Raw genomic sequence first — 18,356 nt, forward strand, 5'->3', positions numbered from 1 at the left:
AAAGGTTCACCAAAACCAACTTTCTCAACCATGAAGTCCACAGAGGACCAGAAAAGGTCCTCAAGCAGTTTCCTGAGGTCAGCACAGAGTTTCTGGAGCCATTCAGGTGTCTGTTTCTTCAGGTGCTCAGTTAGAGGCACAGACAAATTCACCATATACCCCAAACACCTCCCGCAGCAAAACCTGCCAACACAATCAAGCAACGTTCAGTTACTTAATGAGGAATGAACACGCACTTTAATACACACACAAACTTATAGGGGATTTTAGTGTAGAATACCTGCCACTAGTCCAGCTGGACCACCAATAAGACCTCCGGCCCCAGAGCAGACCATTCCTATGAATGCCCCCTTGAATGCACTCTTAGAGCTGACCATTATATCAAGAGTTTCTGATCATTTTTGCAGAAAGACCATTTCCTTGGTTTTTAAGTTGTCTGATGCCATGGTCCAGTCTGTACAGAAAATATTTTTTTTCTTAAGTTAAAATTGGAAAAAGATTTCGTTTTCGCTTTTCATACATCTACTAAATCTACTGAAAGTACTGTATGCTTAAATTGTGACTTTGTGACTTTCACAAAATACCTATTTTCACCTACCTTTCACCTATTTTACACACTGCAGTCTATTTTTACACCTTACACCTGCATTATTTTGCTTTGCATTGCTGTTCCTGTAATTGACCTGCTCACACACCTTCACTGTGTGAACGAGCAGGTCAGTTTCCTCTGCTGAGAAGTGCAGAAGTGCTGCACAGTTAAAATAGCAGTCTGCCAAAATGTGCACATGGCTCCTAAAGGCAATGGCAAGTGACACACTGATTGGTTTATTTTATGTAACACCCAAAACCTATCCATGATTAATTAAGAGAATTAGTACTTGCATTTTGCGTGTTTCGAGCCTTGTGAGGTGTACTTTCTTATCGTTTTGATAGAAAAATAACACTCTGAAGCTGCAAGGTGCGCGATCGCCTAATGATCACTAAAATAGTGGCGATAAAACATAGAAAAATTAGTTCTAAGATTCTTACAACAATGAGAAATAACAGATATATAAACTACATTCATGAGGGTTTAACTTGCTAAAATATATATATATACATATATACAAATTTTGAAAGGACTGTAATATCTCACCAAGGTTTTCCTACATTTATGAGCTCCTGGTCAAAGACGTCAGATTCCTTGGGCAGCCCGCTGAAGCAAATTAAGGGGCAATTTTTTCTGTCTGCATATTTAGTAGCTGCCCATTTACAGTAAACGTAAAATTTACAGGAAAGTGAAACACCACGCTGATAAACCAGTTCTCCCAAAGTCAGTAACGTGTAATAAAGGGTATGAGAACATGACAGATTATCTGAAAGCGATGATGTTTATGAAGAAGAATAAACAAAACTTGTCAGCATATTGTCAGCAAAGGAACGTATATTCACATCATACACTACAAAAACATAGGGAAAGTTTATGAAAAAACTTGAAGTTGGCTTGGAAAAACACGCTAATAATGTTCAAATGTTTAAATAGTTGCTAGGTTTCTATGCTGTTATTATGGTTTATCAAATACATATGGAATTATTTAGTAAACGATAAAAGTGTTGAACAAACTAGAATATGTTTTATGTTTTAGATTCTTAAAAGTAGCACCTCTTGCATAGATGACAGCTTTATATGCTTGCAATATAATATAATATGCTTGCTGTTCAAATTGCCTGTCTCTACTACGCTAGTAGTGATGGTGAATTACCCAGCTAAGGTTAGCAACCTTACTGAAGCTCAGTGAATATCTGTTTAGCAGAAAAATGGAAGCTCGTCTGTTTCCATGGCTGCAGCACAATGTTTGTGTGCTGTTGTCTATACCTGGCAACCCAGGGTGTGTAAACGGGACTGAGGGTTTTGCAGTGGGCAGATTCGTAGGACACAACCCAGAAAGGTTTTTATGACATACTACACATACTATACAATCCTGTCTGTTCAGAGTGAGGTTGCATTGCTGCATAATAAACACAGTTTGGATTCCAGCACCACACATATGAAAGTCAGCAAACTACTGACTAAATTATTAGCAAACATACTGAATATATACTTGTTATTTAAACGCATAAAAAAAAATGTTATTTAAAAGCAAAAAACAAAAAAGCGGCACTGTGGATATAACATAAAAGAAATACTAAATCAAAGAAAACTGTATAGAATGTATTAAATAAACTTCACAGTGGCGGATAACATTCCTGTATATGTGTAATAATGTGTCCATTATTATGGAAACCCCTTCCCTCCTTCCACAATAAAAAAATAAATCCACCACATATTTTACTTTTTATTAGGTAAACTGCTATCTCATTATTTTGAGATAGTAAGTCATTTTTGTGAGATAGTAAGTCATTATTTTGAAATAGTAAGTCGTTATTTTCAGATAGTAATTCTTTTGAGATAGTAAGTCATTATTTCGAGATAGTAGGTCATTATGAGATGCTATCTCATTATTTTGAGATAATAAGGCATTTTTTATATAGTAAGTCATTATTATTTTGAGATAGTAAGTAACTATTTTGGGATATTAAATCTTAATGAGATACTTAATGAGACATCTTATTATTTTGAGAAAATAAGTATTTTTTTTAGATAGCAGGTTGTTATTATGAGATACTATCTCATTATTTAAGATAGTACGTCATTATTATTTTGAGAAAGTAAGTCCTTATTTTGAGATAATAAGTTAATATGAGATACTATCTCATTATTTTGAGATAGTAAGTAATTATTTTGAGATAGTAAGTTATTATTTCGAGATAGTAAGTTGTTATTTTGAGATAGTTAGTCATTATTTTGAGATAGTAAGTCATTATTTTGAGGTAGTAGGTGATTATAAGATGCTATCTCATTATTTTGAGATAATAAGTCATTTTTCATATATACATACATACATTATTACTTGTTATTTTGAGAAAGTAAATTAATGCGATACTATCTCGTTATTTTGAGATAGTAAGTCATTATTTTCAGATAGTAAGTCGTTATTTTTAGATGGTAAGTCATTATGAGATAATATCTCATTATTTTAAGATATTACATAATTATTTTAAGATCGTAAATCGTTATTTTGCAAACGTAAGCTAATATGAGATACTATTTTATTATTTTAAGATATTAAGTCGTTATTTTGAAATAGTAAGTTATTGTGATATACTTTCTCATTATTTTGAGATAGTAAGTTATTGTGATATACTTTCTCATTTTTTGAGATAGTAAGTCCTTCTTTTGAAATAGTAAGTCATTATAATATCTCATTATCTTGTTGTTTTTTAGGTGGCGGGAATGGGCTTTCATACATTATAGCTTATATCGGGTATTGATTATAAATGTGTGGCTATTTACGAGAGATTAAACCACCTAAACTGTAAAAAAGCCCACATCAGCTAAATGACTCCCCCCCCACCCCCCCTATGCACACACACACACACACACAAACTCTCTCTCTCACGCACAATAAACCCCGCGCGAGCAGCTTGTCAGCAAGTTTGCTGTGCTGTGGCGCGCTGCACGCCGGTCAGTGTAGTGCAGAGCTGGATTTGCAGCTCTGTCACGCATAGGGGTCGAAAAACTACAGTTCCCTGCAGCACCCTCGCCAGCCACTTGTTTACCCAATGGTCGTTCGGTGCGCCTGTTTGCTGACCAATCGGAGGGTAATCTCTTAATTCTAACGGTTAAATTCCACGAAAATCCTCTCCTTTATCAGCGCTGTTTACTTTAACACTTCTTACAGACGGAGATGTTTTGATTTCCAAACGCACGTGGTTCTGCAGGCTGGATTTGAGAGGATTGTTTCCAAAGTTTTTTTCCCCCAAAAAGCAACAGGTGAGATGTTCTAGCTACTGTTTTCAGCCTCCTGAACTGTGTGATCCATCAAGCCCTGCTGAAACAACACAGCACGGGCAGCTGGAGCTGGTTAAGTTGGTTACATTGGTTTTAGTTTAAGTTTACTGGGTTACCTGGTCTACCAGTATGACCAACATAACCAAAATCAACCAAATGCAACATTTAAACCATGAACAGTATAGTGTATATATGTTTTTACCTGAATAACCAGCTTTTTTACAAAAACTAGTTTATAGACCATCTACAACCAGCCAGTAAATTCAGGTCTTGGACTGTGTTTTTCAGCAGATATCCTGATTCAAGACGTTTTTTTCTGTGCTCACAGGTGGTGGACATGACTGTGTGTGGTGGTGCCTTGGCTATCCTGAGATCTCTGTGCCTCTCCAGCTGCTCCAGAGTGGCCGGCTGGACCCCTCGCCGGATCGGCCTCAGAAACATCAGCAGCAACCACGAGTGCTTGGACTGTCCTCGAGTCCTCATCACAGGTACACATGTGTGTCAACAAACTTTACATTTACACAAGTGTACCAGTATCATCATATCCCCACCACACACACACACACACACACTTTTTCAGCATTTTTTCCCACCGCTCCATAAGAGACAATCCTATTTACCTGGGAGACAATAGGCCGTGGATCAATAAGCGTTGAGCTGTGTAAAGCTGCCTGGACTGTATTATAGTCTGTATTGTAGTTACACAATGCTGCACAATAGCAGCGAGCGGTACCCAGAAGGACCTGCCAAAAAAAACGAGCCTCCCCATTTACAGCATAACACCACATACCCACAGAGTCATTTCAGTACACTCACTCTAGTGTACATGTGGAACCAGTGTTATGTAAGATATATAACTGTTTTTTAAAGTGAACAAACCTATCTATCTATCTATCTATCTATCTATCTATCTATCTATCTATCTATCTATCTATCTATCTATCTATCTATCTATCTATCTATCTATCTATCTATCATGTTGGCTGGCAGGTCTATCTATCTATCTATCTATCTATCTATCTATCATGTTGGCTGGCAGGTCTTTCTATCTATCTATCTATCTATCTATCTATCTATCTATCTATCTATCTATCTATCTATCTATCTATCATGTTGGCTAGCAGGTTTATCTATCTATCTATCTATAATTTTGGTTAGCAGGTCTATCTATCTATCTATCTATCTATCTATATATCTATTTATCTATAATTTTGGTTAGCAGGTCTATCTATCTATCTATCTATCTATCTATCTATCTATCTATCTATCTATCTATCTGTCTATCTATCTATCATGTTGGCTAGCAGGTTTATCTATCTATCTATCTATCTATCTATCTATCTATCTATATATCTATTTATCTATAATTTTGGTTAGCAGGTCTATCTATCTATCTATCTATCTATCTATCTATCTGTCTATCTATCTATCATGTTGGCTAGCAGGTTTATATATCTATCTATCTATCTATCTATCTATCTATCTATCTGTCTCTCTGTCTGTCTAGCTATCTATTTTGGCTGGCAGGTCTATCTATCTATCTATCTATCTATCTATCTATCTATCTATCTATCTATCATGTTGGCTGGCAGGTCTATCTATCTATCTATCTATCTATCTATCTATCTATCTATCTATCTATCTATCTATCTATCTATCTATCTATCTAGCTAGCTGGCTGGCTGCTATATATGATTATCTATCTATCTGTTTATCTATCTATCAGTCAACCAATATGTCTTTGTGTCTATCTATCCATCATCATTACATTATGATTTACATTGGCATCACAACAAGTGCATTTCTAAAAACAGTTAGTAAAAACAGCAAAACTCAATGAAATACCTGCAAAAGCACGTACCTCAGTCTGAATTCTTTATTTTTGCCTCAGTAAATATTTATGTCAATCAGCTTGTCAGTGCCATCAGAATGTCTAGCCTGTGTGTCATTGCCTATAAACCAGGCAGTCAAAAATACTTAGTCATGTTGTCAGTGCAACTGTAAAGGAGTTCATGGTTTAGCAGGCTGGTGGAGGATTTGTGATATTTACCTGGAATAAAGAGAGGCTGAAGTAAAGTTTAACTGATGTCAGTTTACTGGAACTCAGGTGGAGTACAGGTATGAATGGGACCTTCCAGGTGATGTGTGGTCTATAAGAAAAGGGAACTGTGCCACTAAGATATACAGGCTTAAGTAATAACATAATTAATAAACATATTGATATTACAGTTTTTCTCAGTTGATTTGGTACATTTCTCACTTAATGATTTACATTGGCATCACAACAAGTGCATTTCTCAAAACAGCAAAACTCAATGAAATACCTGCAAAAGCACATACCTCACTCAGAATTCTTTGTTTTTACCTCAGTAAATATTTATGTCATTTACAGTTTTTCTCGGTTGCTTTGATGCATTTCTCAAATCAGAATTAACATTTGCACCACACTGTGAGCATTTCTCAAAACAGTTTGTACAAACAGCACCACATAATGGATGAGCAGCAAATGCTTGTACTGGACTCTAAATCCTTTATCCATTCCCCAAAGGTAGATATTTATATCATTGAATGTGTCAGAGTCATCAGAACAAACAGTTCTTTAGTCATTGATTATGAAGTCAGTCAAAATGATTAGTCATGTGATCATCTTTCAGTTTACTCTATAAGGACGTTTTGATGTCTAAGTGAGAACTATTTAAAATTCTGCACTTTTTCTTGTGAATCATAAATGAGTTTCAGCAGTACAAAATTACACATTACTGTTTATGAGAACCTGACTACAAGAAATTGGACAGAATTCACTTATGATTTTACTGTTTATACAGTAATTTATTGACAGATCATGTCGTGACAGACAAGACTGCTCAGTACATTGTGTTTCATCAGGTTAAAGCTCAGCTTCATCCAGGTGTTTAGTTTCGCTTTATTCCGGTTTCATTATGTTACATTTCAGAATTCACAACATGACTTTTGTGAATTTCCTTCATTATTATTCTGAACACGATACAGTTATGAATACATATCAGATGTTTATTTCTAAAATCACAGCAATGTTCAGATCACAGATCACTTACTGTAATGTATATCATTATACAACGATCAATCATAACATGCTTGTTTCTACATCCATTATAAATTTTTCAACTCCACTGATCATAGGAGCACTTTAGTTACTAATCAATTCAGGAGATATTTACAAAAAAGTTTCTAATAGAAATTTATAAAATCTGCATTACAGGCTCTGATAACTAGTTGAACTAATTCGAATGCAAGAATGAAGTGCAGTGCAGTGAATTGATGGTGAGCTGTTCTAGTGGGTAAGCCAGTTCAGCAGAATAATGTATAATATATTGTGATCTGCATGACAGAAGCAACTGATAATTTGGGAGACAGCAGACAATAGTACAAAATAATTTACTGTTTGTATAAAATAAATGAGAAATTGCTTCTGTGATGAGCACAAATGACTAGATGATGTGTAGACTGAACCCCTGGTTTTGAGAAATTAAATTCTGATGTGAAAAATGCTCTAAAGCAACCGAGAAAAACTGTAAATCAGATTGGTGGTGGTGGGTAACTTCTGTATCCTCAGCTTTACTACAGTGCTGTAAGTTTATTGTTAACACTTTGTTAACCAGAGGATTTTCTCATTTTAGTGAGCTATGGTTTATTAAAGGTTGAACATATGACGGTTTATTCAGCGTTGAAATGCCAGCTGGGTAATGTCTCAATTTAAGATATCTGGTAAATATGTTGTTTTTTTTATTTTGTATATTCTCTTTTTTTCTGTTTGAAGGTGGGCTGGGGCAGCTTGGTGTGGGACTGGCACAGATGCTGAGGTGTGTGATTACTACTAATTACTATATACTAAATACAATACTTAGTATACAGAGTGAAATACTAAAAAGCAGTAAAATCACAACGAATCACTATTTTCAGATACAGGTATACAAATAACTTTATAATTTGGATTTATTTTTTAAATGGGGCATCTTTCAGTCTAAAATGGTATTAGGAAATGGCTGTTCAGGGGAACTGTGGAGGTGATATAGAAAACTGTTCACATATTGTCAAATACAAAAATACCCACGCCTGCCAAGAACATGCATGAAAGTTTAGCTAGGTCAAGAGATTGGTGCACTATTTTACTGTGCATCATTGCTTGCATAAACAGAAGCACTTTGGGATTCTGTATCTGTTTCTCTGCATAGTTTATTATTATCATCCTTTCACCCTGTTTGTCAATGTTCACAAGAGAGACTATCAAAGAGCAGCTAACATGATAAATTTATGTTTAAAAAAGTATAGTGTTAAAGTTTTGTTTTTATTGTTATTATTGCTGCCAGCACTAGTGCAAACACACTTTTACAGCACTGTAGGCCTGTGTTATAAATTGTTACAGAATGTGAAGTGTGAATAGCTCTTATATGACTCTGTAAAATGCTTTAAAAAATGCAACTAAACTTTTCTATTTCTATTCCTTGGTAACCTTAAGAGAGCAGTATGGGAAAGAAAACGTGATCCTGTCTGACATCAAGAGACCACCTACAGAAGTTTTCAACATGGGTATGTCAGTCCCGGGGGGGGATTTGGATAGGGCCCTATGATTTTTCTGAAGTGGGAACATGGCAGGATTAAAATAACTGAGACATTAAAAGTCAATTTCAGATATTAAAACAAAAATGTGAATGTGAATCTTAATGGGGAAAAAAATTAAGACTGAGAGATGAGAGAAAATGAGAGAACATTTCATAGGGTCCTGTTCAGGGGATTTTTTTTGTCTGTGATTACTGTGTACCGATCAATGACTTTTTTATTTTTACTCAGAATATAAATATAATTTGCATAAAGGTAGATAGGCCTGTCGTGATAATTGTAGCATTATTGACTAATTGTACCAGTGCTGGTTTTTAATTTGCATTTAACTTGGATTTTTGTTCACATGCATTTTAATGCATCTAAAACGCAGCTTCCACAAACGCACAATAGAATGAAAAATGGAAAAGAAATATAAGTATACTGCCAAATTAATAATTAAAAGTTAATTGGGCTTTAAAATTGTGTAACTGTATTTTTATTATGATTATTATTATTATTATTATTATTATTATTATTATTATTATTATTATTATTATACTATATTATTCAACATTTTCAACAGTGGAATTTAATACTGTCAGAATGACAAATATTATTTACCACATTAATTTCAGAAAATAAATTGTCCAAAGAATTAGTTTTCTATTTTCTATTTACCACTGCTGATTTGTTGAATTTCTCTATAAGCAGCATGTAATTAATATTGTCTATATAATTAATATTAAATTCACGTTATAACTAATATTCAAATGTCTCCATAATTACTTATTACCCTATTTTTCTACACATAGGGAGTCCATTGACATGAATAAGTAAAACAGAGGTTTTATTTTACTTCTGTTGTAATATTTTTCAATTTTCAAATTTCAAAATATTTGTAATTATTAAAAGTAAAATGCTCTTTAAAAGGCAGTAATTTAATTATTATGCTATTATAATTATATCAGTGTCATAAAATGATCTTAAAATGACAATAATATCATTTATCGCAGTTATTTTAAGGATGAAATATTGTCCAAACAAAATTAGTGTAATGGTCAAGACAGGCCTATCTATAACACTATTTCTAAATTCATTTTAACACTGAATCAGACTACTGATACGCAGAAATTATATTAATGTATCAATGAGCTAAACAGGTCCCTTTGTGTACGCCGACGTGCTGGACTATAAAAACCTGAGGGAGCTGGTGGTGAATAACCGGATCACATGGTTGGTGCATTACAGCGCCCTGCTGAGTGCAGTGGGAGAGGCCAACGTCACGCTCGCCAGAACCATCAACATCACAGGTGGGTTAACACTGCTAAAAAGCTTCAGAACAAAAGGCCCAGTTTGAGCCTTGACAACATTAAAGGAAAGGTTTGCTAAAACAAATAATAAAATAAGCCGGACCCCAAAGTTTAGTCAGATTTATGAAAGAAATGGAGCTAAAAGACTAATGTACAGTGCTGTGAAAAAGGTTTTACTTCTTTACAGAATTCTTTTATTTTTGCTTTTTCATCACAGTTACCTTTTATGAGATTATTGAACACATTTTAATATCAGACAAAGATAACCTGAGTAAATATAAAAAGCTATTTTTAAATGATAATTTTATTTGCAAAGGGAAAAAAGCAATCCAAACCAACCTGGCTCTATGTGAAAAAAAGTAATTGGCCCATAAATTCACTGTGATTAAATATTATAATTTCTCTAGCCACAATAAGGCCTTATTACTGCCAGACCTGGAGAACATTAAACAAGACAATGATCTCGAAAAGCAAAACAGTATGCCCTGATCTGATCTGAAGTCATTTATCAGTTTGGAAAGGCTTACAACGTAATTTCTAAGGCTTTAGGACTCCAGCAGAGCACAGTAAGAGCTATTATTCACAAATGGAGAAAACATGAATCACTGGTGAACCTTTCGAGGAGTGACCGATCTACCGAAATTCCTCCAAAAGGGCATGAACAACTCATCCAGGAGGTCACAAAGAAGCTTGCAGGTTCCTCACTTGCCTCAGTTAAGGTCAGTGTTTAAGGCGAAAAACCACTGCTGACCAAATAGAACATAAATATTCTGTGTACTGAAAAGACATCATACCGAGTCAGACATGGTAATATGATACTCTGGGGCTGCTTCACTGCTTTAGTACCTGGGAAACTTGCTGTAATTAAAAGAAGCATGAATTCTATTTTCTACAAGAAAATCAAAAATACAGAGAAGGTCCAGATATAATTTTGTGACCTTAAGCTCAGGCGTACTTGGGTTCTGCAACAGGACAATGACACAAAGCAAGTTCAACTCTAAAATTGCAACAAAAAAAAAGACTGGGTCAAAATTCCTCAACAGATGTAGGAAGGACTCATTGCTTTTTATTGTAAATGCTTGATTGCAGTTGTTGTTGCCAAGTGTGGCACAAACAAGTTATTAGGTGTGGCAAACACTTTTTCACATAGGGCCGGGTTGTTTTGGATAGCATTTTTCACTTATAAAATTAGTGTTTGTGTTTTGTATTTACTCAGGCTATCTTTGTCTGATATAAAAAAGTAAAAAAAAAAAAAGAAAGAACACGCCACCAATGCTAAAATCATCCAATGCTTTCTTCTGCTCTCTCTTTTTAGGTCTGCATAATGTTTTAGATCTGGCTATGGAGAACTGTTTGCGTCTCTTTGTGCCCAGCACTATTGGGGCATTTGGCCCCTCCTCCCCCAGAGACCCAGCCCCCGATCTCTGCATCCAGAGGCCTCGGACAATCTATGGCGTCTCTAAAGTCCACGGAGAGCTGATGGGCGAGGTCAGGATTTTTACTGTGTCATTCAAAAGTTCACTGGAATCAATAATTTAAAGAAGACTAAACTAGGTCTGTCATTTGTCATTAGTGGTGTTATCGTGTGACATTAAAGCCATGATTAATTTTACATGGGCTATTTCTGCAGCTAAAAGTCTGTGTGTGAGTTAAACAGATTTGGAATGAATGGCATGCTTGAGGTTTTGACAAGCAAGGACCATTGCATGACCCCTTTTAATTCATTCCTTGGTTAATCTATTCAATAATTAATTGCTTTTTTATCCATTTATCCTTTCTGAAGAAAGATTAATTAGTTAAAATAAGAATTTGCCGTAAAGTGACATATATATAAGATTGTAGCTAGATTTTTGACAGAAGTGGCAGAAATAAAACGGATTTTAAAAGAAGTGTTCCAAAACTGATATGTCACTGAATTGTCTCATTTATGAGGTTGTTAACGAGGCAAAATGTGAATTTTGCTACATTCTAAGCTATCACTGCTACATGCTAATACTTAAAGCAAGTTATTGTAATAAGTTACTGTATAGCTGTGTTAATGATTAAGCATGATTGCATTGCCTCAGAGGGTGTTAGTCTGCCTGCTATTAGCATTTATTTAGTAAAAGTAATTTTTGACTCATTAATGACCTTGTAGTTCAGAGGATTTTGATGGCATAGTTTGGTGGCAAAGTAATGTTTACTGAAAATTTGAGTTGCAAGTTAATTTAGTTGACCTTTATTTGTCGTATTAATTGCTTTGCACAATAATTCCTCTTTGAATGTTATTGTCAGTCAATTAAATAAATTGGTTTTAAATCTTTTGATGTATTTATATGTATTTAATTTAAGTGAATATAGGTTTAAAATACTCAAATGAAAATTGGATGGAGAATGAAAATTTTACAAAGTGAATACCAGGAGTTTCCATTGAGGTCTGTTTAAAAAGATCTCTATATATCAGTTCAGTGCAGCTTCACAGCTTTTTAATGCTATTTGTAGCATTAGTCGGTATATTGCATTATTACAGTATTATATCTTCTTATTGTTTCTAAAAACATGATTTTATACCTCAGAATGGACAGCAAATGTATGGCATCCCTTCATTTCTAAACATATTTCTTTTCCAGCATAGCCAAAGTTTTACTTACATTATACACATATTGATTTGTTAGCATATTATCATTGTGACAATGATGTAGTAATATTGAACTGTTGCTGTCAGTATCTCCACCATAAATATGGCCTGGATTTCCGCTGTCTGCGCTACCCTGGAGTTATTTCAGCCACCACAAAACCTGGAGGAGGCACCACAGGTAACTGCAAATGTTGGCTTACGTACAAGCTCATTTAATTCCATTACTTACATCATTTAGCCACCATTTTTGTTCCCTCAGTTATTGGTAGCCTTTCCTCTCAAACCAAATACAGCTTCTCAGACAGGTCATGATTAGTGTCTGAAGTTCACAATAGGGGTGGGCGATATGGCTCTAAAATAATATTGCGATATTTCAGGGTATTTTTGCAATAACAATATACTTGGCGATATAGGAAAACAGAAAAATAAATAATTCATTTCAGGAATATAGTATAAGAGTATAACAGCATAATCATAATGTGGCAAAATAAATAAGCAGTGATGGTATAGTTACTTTGAAAAAGTAATCCGATTTCTGATTACTGATTACTCCTTTAAAAAGTAACTTAGTTACCTTATGGATTACTTGATTCTAAAAGTAACTAAGTTACTTTACAATTTACTTTATTAGTTACTTTAAGCAGCTGCAGACACCCCCTCCCGCCGCCTTAACATAAACATTATAACCAGTTTTGCCAATACTCCCTTTATTGGAAAATGCATTTTTAACAGCAACAATGTATCTCTATTAAGTTGAACTATTTCCTAAAAATATATATTTTTTAATAAAAATAAAAAAATTAACTTAACATTTCAAAATTATAAAATAAAATATGGTCTTTCTTGATTTTACTAAACATAAATACTTGTTTTTATAAAAAATATATAAAATAAAGAAAGTCTTTCTTGACCTGACATATTTAACACTGTAAAACTGAACATTGAACTTGTTCTCTGCAGGGCAGCAAGGAGTGGTTTTATAAAACAGAACCGTGTATATGGTCTAGACCAGGGATCACATATTTGCAGACTGCGGTCCGGGTCCGGACCCAGACGTTGTCCAATACGGACCCATACCGGACCCAACTACTGAGAAGGATTTAATTCTGACAGTGTTCATTTAAAGCACCGGAACTTTTCTTGTCTTTACGCTATGTGCGTTCTGCGCCACAGTGAACTTCCAATCACGTGTGGTGTAAAATCTTCAAACGCTCTCCTCTGCCAATCAAATTTGTGGCAGACCGCTGCCCTGGCTAGTGAATTGGGATGCGGCCGCAAAAAAACGCCTTTAAAAAGAGATAGGGAGCCCGAGAACGAAAACGGGCGGAAACTAAAGACACGCCGAGTGCGAGAGAGAGAGAGACAGGGGAGAAAGCGAGACGCGTGTTACTAAGTAACGCGTTACTGACATCACTGTAAATAATATAGCATGAAATAATATAATGCAGCAAAAAATTAAGAAGAATATTTAGTGCATGCATATAAACTGCAAACAAGCAAACAAGTACACAATAAATACACTCAAAGCTTCAAAGTAAATAATAGACTAATTTTAAGACAGAACATCTCTATTATCACACAATATATTGTATACGATATAATATTGCCCACCCCTAGTTCACAATATAGTTTAGTGCTGGAGGTAGCCCCTTTACTGGTCTGAATATTAGTACATTTTCTGCCTAAATTTTGAAAATAAATGTTACTGAAAAACTGTAATATACGTAAAATACGTATCTAAAATTAGAAAGTGAACAGGTAGCTTCTCTGAGTGTCCTGTAGGAGTCTTTTCCAAAACCCTCGAAGTCTCTATAATGTAAATACCTTATTTTACTGCAGAGAAAAGGGTTTATGTGTCATCTACACTGGTAGCCTTTATACAGGCCAAGGCCTTGTATTCATATCTAACAAGTAATAGAAGCTAATAATAATATAACTAAATAATAAAAATAATAATAACTAAAGGCCTAAATGATCTTACTTCGGACTGAAAAGTAATCTACCTTCTGAACTTAGCAGTAGAAAACAATTTTGTGTTTACGTTGATAAATAAGCCTATAAAAAACATTAATATGTCACTATGCTCTGTAAAACGAGTGAATTACGGGAGAAGGTCAGGTCAAAATTTGGTGACGTAATTAATCTATATTAAAAACATTAACCTTTTGAAGTTTCCAGATTAATAACACACATTACCTTGTTAAGTAAATGTGTAAATATGAGCTTCTAAGAAAGGTTGAAAGGCAGCATAAGTGTTCATTGCTCTCTCACATACTTTTCCTCTTCTCAGACTACGCCGTTCAGATCTTCCACGATGCTGTCAGCACCGGCCACCACGAGTGCTACCTGCGTGCGCAAACGCGCTTACCCATGATGCACATCTCTGATTGCCATCGAGCCACCTTAGAGTTCATGCAGGCTCCCGAGTGCCAGCTCTCTCTGCGCACCTACAACATCGCAGCCATAAGCTTCACGCCTGAGGAGCTGACCGAGGAGATCCGCAAATACGTACCTCACCTGAAGGTCACCTACAAACCGGACCCTGTTCGCCAGAACATCGGTATGAAAGAAAAGCAAAACAAGTGAAAAAGAATGAACTTTTGGATCTTTTAGTTGCTTTATTAGTAACCAAAGTTTATTAATATTCTCAAAGATATGCCAGAAGTGTCATTTTTTTTAATTATAAAAAGACAAATATGATCCAAAGGCACCCATCTCTGTAAATATAATGGGCAATCCAATTTCAACAACATAATTTTGAATGTTTTCTATTTTTATGTGTTTGTGTAGCGGACAGCTGGCCAATGCGATTTGATGACTCCAATGCTCGTCGAGATTGGGGCTGGAAGCCAGCATACAGTCTCCCAGAACTAGTCAAGGATATGTTGGACCGCATCCGGAACAAAAGGACCAACGCAGGCCTGCCTGTTAGCTAGCATTCCAGCTGTACTGACTAAAAGCATTGGTCACCTTGCCCCTTAAAGCCCCCCCACCCACCCACCATGCTCCCAGTAAAGGGGAACTGTGTCTCTTAACCAGGAAATTTCCTATTACTACAGTATTCCAGCCAAGGAGAGTCTTCCACATAAACTACGCTTCTCAGCACTGACAAGCACTACCTGTGGATTACGGACGCTCACAGTTTTGCTCTCTATCTCTGTCTCTCTTTCTCTCTGACACACACATTCATCAGCAGCCTTAGTCTTTTTGCAGGGATTATTTTTCCATTAGTGTTTAACAAGTTGTACTTATAGGAGAAAAGGTAGCAAATCTTTGTTAACACTAACTTTTCTTTTTGCATCGTAATGTTGTTACGACCTCCAGATATCTTCGTGCTTCTACGTCTCTCTCTCATAAAAGTTGTAGCTCATTGCAGTATCCAGCCAATTTGGCTCATTAGCAGCCAGGTTAAGCTAAACTTTTTGCCAATGTTAATGAGTATAGCTAATTAGCAGCCAGGTTAAGATAACCTAATTTGCTGTGTTAATGAACATAGCTCATTAGCAATCAGGTTAAGATAGCTTAACTGGCTGTGTTAATGAGTATAGCTCATTAGCAACCAGGTTAAGCTAGCCTAACTGGCTCTGTTATTGAAAAAAAAAATACCTTATTGGCCGCTAGGTTACGCTAACCTAATTAGCTTTGTTATAAGAAACAAGGGAAATTAACCAAATTTGCTTTGTTAATGCAAATAGCTTATTAGCAGCCAGGTTAAGCTAACCTAATGAGATGGTTCTGTTAATAAATACAGCTCATTGGCATCCAGGAGAACTGACTGTGTTAATGAATATAGCTCATTAGCAGCAAAGTTATGCTAAGCTAACTTGCTCTGGTAATAAATATAGCTCATTGCCAGCCAACTAAACTACCAGAATTGGCTGTGTTAAAGAATACAACTTATTAGCAGCAACGTTATGCTAAGCTTACTTGCTCTGTTAATAAATATAGCTCATTAGCAGCCTAAGAAATGAACCTAACTGGTTCTGTTAATGAATATAGGTCATTAGCAGTCAGGAAAATTAACCTAACTGGTAGTGGCAGTGAATATAGCTTATTAGTAGTGAAGTTATGCTATGCTAACTTTCTATGGTAATAAATTTAGCTCATTAGCATCCAGGTGAACTAACCAAACTTGCTAGCTTAAAGAATATAGCTCATTAGTAGTCAGGTTAAGCTAAACTAATTGGCTCTGTTAATGCTAGTAGCTCATTAGCAGCCAGGGTAAGCTGGCTAAACAAAACATTTATGCAAATGAATATAGCCTGATTGTTTCTTCTAATGAATATATTGTTTATTATCAGCCAGGTTACTGAATATGGTTATTAGCATTTAGTTTGCGTTAAACATTTTACTAGCATCCGTTCATATCTAGTTATCCCCAGTGAAATAAACATTACTATGTATTTAATTATGTCAGTTAAATAAAACTAATAATGCTGTTATACTAGAAATCCTGGGACAAAAAAAAACTTTTTTTTTCTTTTTCCCATCAAATTGTACTTTCAACCTACTAATATTTCTGTTATTCTACATACTATATTTTACTGTCCTAAAATTATCATTTATCATTTTCTTACTCTGCTTTTGTTCAATAGTATTGTAATGAAACTTGGTTGTCTTGGTTTGACTGCTCTGGGACAGATTTTACTCTCAATTCCCTGTAACCTCAGGGAACCATCATCGGCTATCAGGCTTGATGGTTACATAGTCTTAAGGGTGTTGACCAGAGTGCAGTGTTTGGGATTGGCTCTGGGTGCTTCTCTTAAACACAGTTGTTCCTTATGATGGTCTTGTCTGGTTAGGGGCCTTATTTATTTTTTATGGCACTTAGAAGTTTAGCATTTAGTTTGGTGGTGTGGATTTTCTATAACTAGATATTTATTTTTTATTTAACAAATAACATATGAATTCAGACTGCTCTTATGCTCAAAGTAATGATAATATAAACAGGCACCATCTGGTTCAATATTATTGGTCTTGTCCGTAATGTACTCAATCATATCATTCTGAATTACCACTAAATGCTGCCTTGTATTTCCCTGTTTCTCCATTCACAAAACCTAGCCTTTCATGCTGAAGTTCCAATTACGTTCTTCTGTCCCGTCATCCATATAGCTGTTTAACGTCATTGGGATAATACAAGTACTTCTTTTCAATCTTACTCAAGCTCATTCTCGCTCTCCCTCTCTCTTTCTTTGCCTTACTCTTGCAAATAAGTGAGTATGATGTATAGGTCAAAGACCATTTGTTTTCCAGCCAATTCATGCCAATATGACACTGCAAAAACTGGACAACAGCTCTTACACAGGCCTGGGCCCATGGATAAACACTGCAGTTGGGGCCAGTTCAATTTCAGAAAAGTCAATTCAGCAGGTGAACCAAATTCAGGGGACGAACACAATTCACAACGAATCTGCTCAGTATTACAATTTAGCGTTTGAGACAGAGCATCTCCTGAACTATACACAGAAACTCTCTCCTTCTCCATCTATGGGGTGTGATTTTGGGGGGCCCAACTGATATTGTGTAGAGATAAGCCTTTACAATATGTTAACATTTCATATTGAAGGCACATTAGCTTATTGTTTTCATGCCGAAATTGGGGGAATAAATTGCAGTGTAAATTTATATCAGAAAAAAAAATAAAACAAAATTCTCCCAATGGAAAGGTTCTTTTTTTATTTCTTCAAAGACTGTTTTGATTTCTGACATTTTAAAAGGTAAAAGAGCAAAAAAACAGCATGATGATAGAAATCATGCTAGACGTTTAACAAATGGAATCTTGTGGATCTACGATACTCTAGGATAATGCTTGTAGTGATAATCTGGGACATTCTTCTGATTTTCCTGAGGAAACCCTCCCAAATATTTATTTATCTATCTATATATTGGTAGGAATTGCCTTAAAACACTAGTAAAGATTGTTAATTGAGTTGAATCTCCAAAGTCTTTAGCAAACAGTCATTTTTTTCAGATATGT

General features: G+C 35.3%; 1 protein-coding gene and 1 long non-coding RNA gene across 2 annotated transcripts; one reads left to right on the top strand and one right to left on the bottom strand.

The window, feature by feature from the left end:
- Positions 1-16: 16 nt before the first annotated feature.
- Positions 17-1,200, bottom strand: LOC103026041 (uncharacterized). The gene is made up of 3 exons (XR_455479.3): positions 1,136-1,200; positions 281-454; positions 17-183 (listed from the first exon to the last, which is right to left on the bottom strand). It is a non-coding gene; the product is annotated as an uncharacterized LOC103026041 (long non-coding RNA).
- Positions 1,201-3,595: 2,395 nt separating this feature from the next.
- On the top strand, positions 3,596-18,038 carry tdh2 (L-threonine dehydrogenase 2). The gene is made up of 9 exons (XM_007257581.4): positions 3,596-3,853; positions 4,200-4,359; positions 7,668-7,710; positions 8,367-8,437; positions 9,610-9,759; positions 11,075-11,247; positions 12,464-12,554; positions 14,667-14,936; positions 15,167-18,038. The coding sequence occupies exons 2-9, from the start codon at positions 4,209-4,211 to the stop codon at positions 15,310-15,312; spliced, it is 1,095 nt and encodes a 364-aa protein (XP_007257643.3). The 5' UTR covers positions 3,596-3,853; positions 4,200-4,208; the 3' UTR covers positions 15,313-18,038.
- Positions 18,039-18,356: the final 318 nt, after the last annotated feature.

This window comes from Astyanax mexicanus, chromosome 14 (genome assembly GCF_023375975.1).
Source record: "Astyanax mexicanus isolate ESR-SI-001 chromosome 14, AstMex3_surface, whole genome shotgun sequence".
NCBI classification, from domain to species: Eukaryota; Metazoa; Chordata; class Actinopteri; order Characiformes; family Acestrorhamphidae; genus Astyanax; species Astyanax mexicanus.

Excerpts from the sequence above, each read along its gene's own strand:
- tdh2 (XM_007257581.4), top strand. The coding sequence starts at position 4,209 with ATGACTGTGTGTGGTGGTGCCTTGGCTATCCTGAGATCTCTGTGCCTC. Across the intron at positions 4,360-7,667 it reads TCCTCGAGTCCTCATCACAG|GTGGGCTGGGGCAGCTTGGT; the intron begins GTACACATGTGT and ends TTCTGTTTGAAG. Across the intron at positions 9,760-11,074 it reads CAGAACCATCAACATCACAG|GTCTGCATAATGTTTTAGAT; the intron begins GTGGGTTAACAC and ends CTCTCTTTTTAG.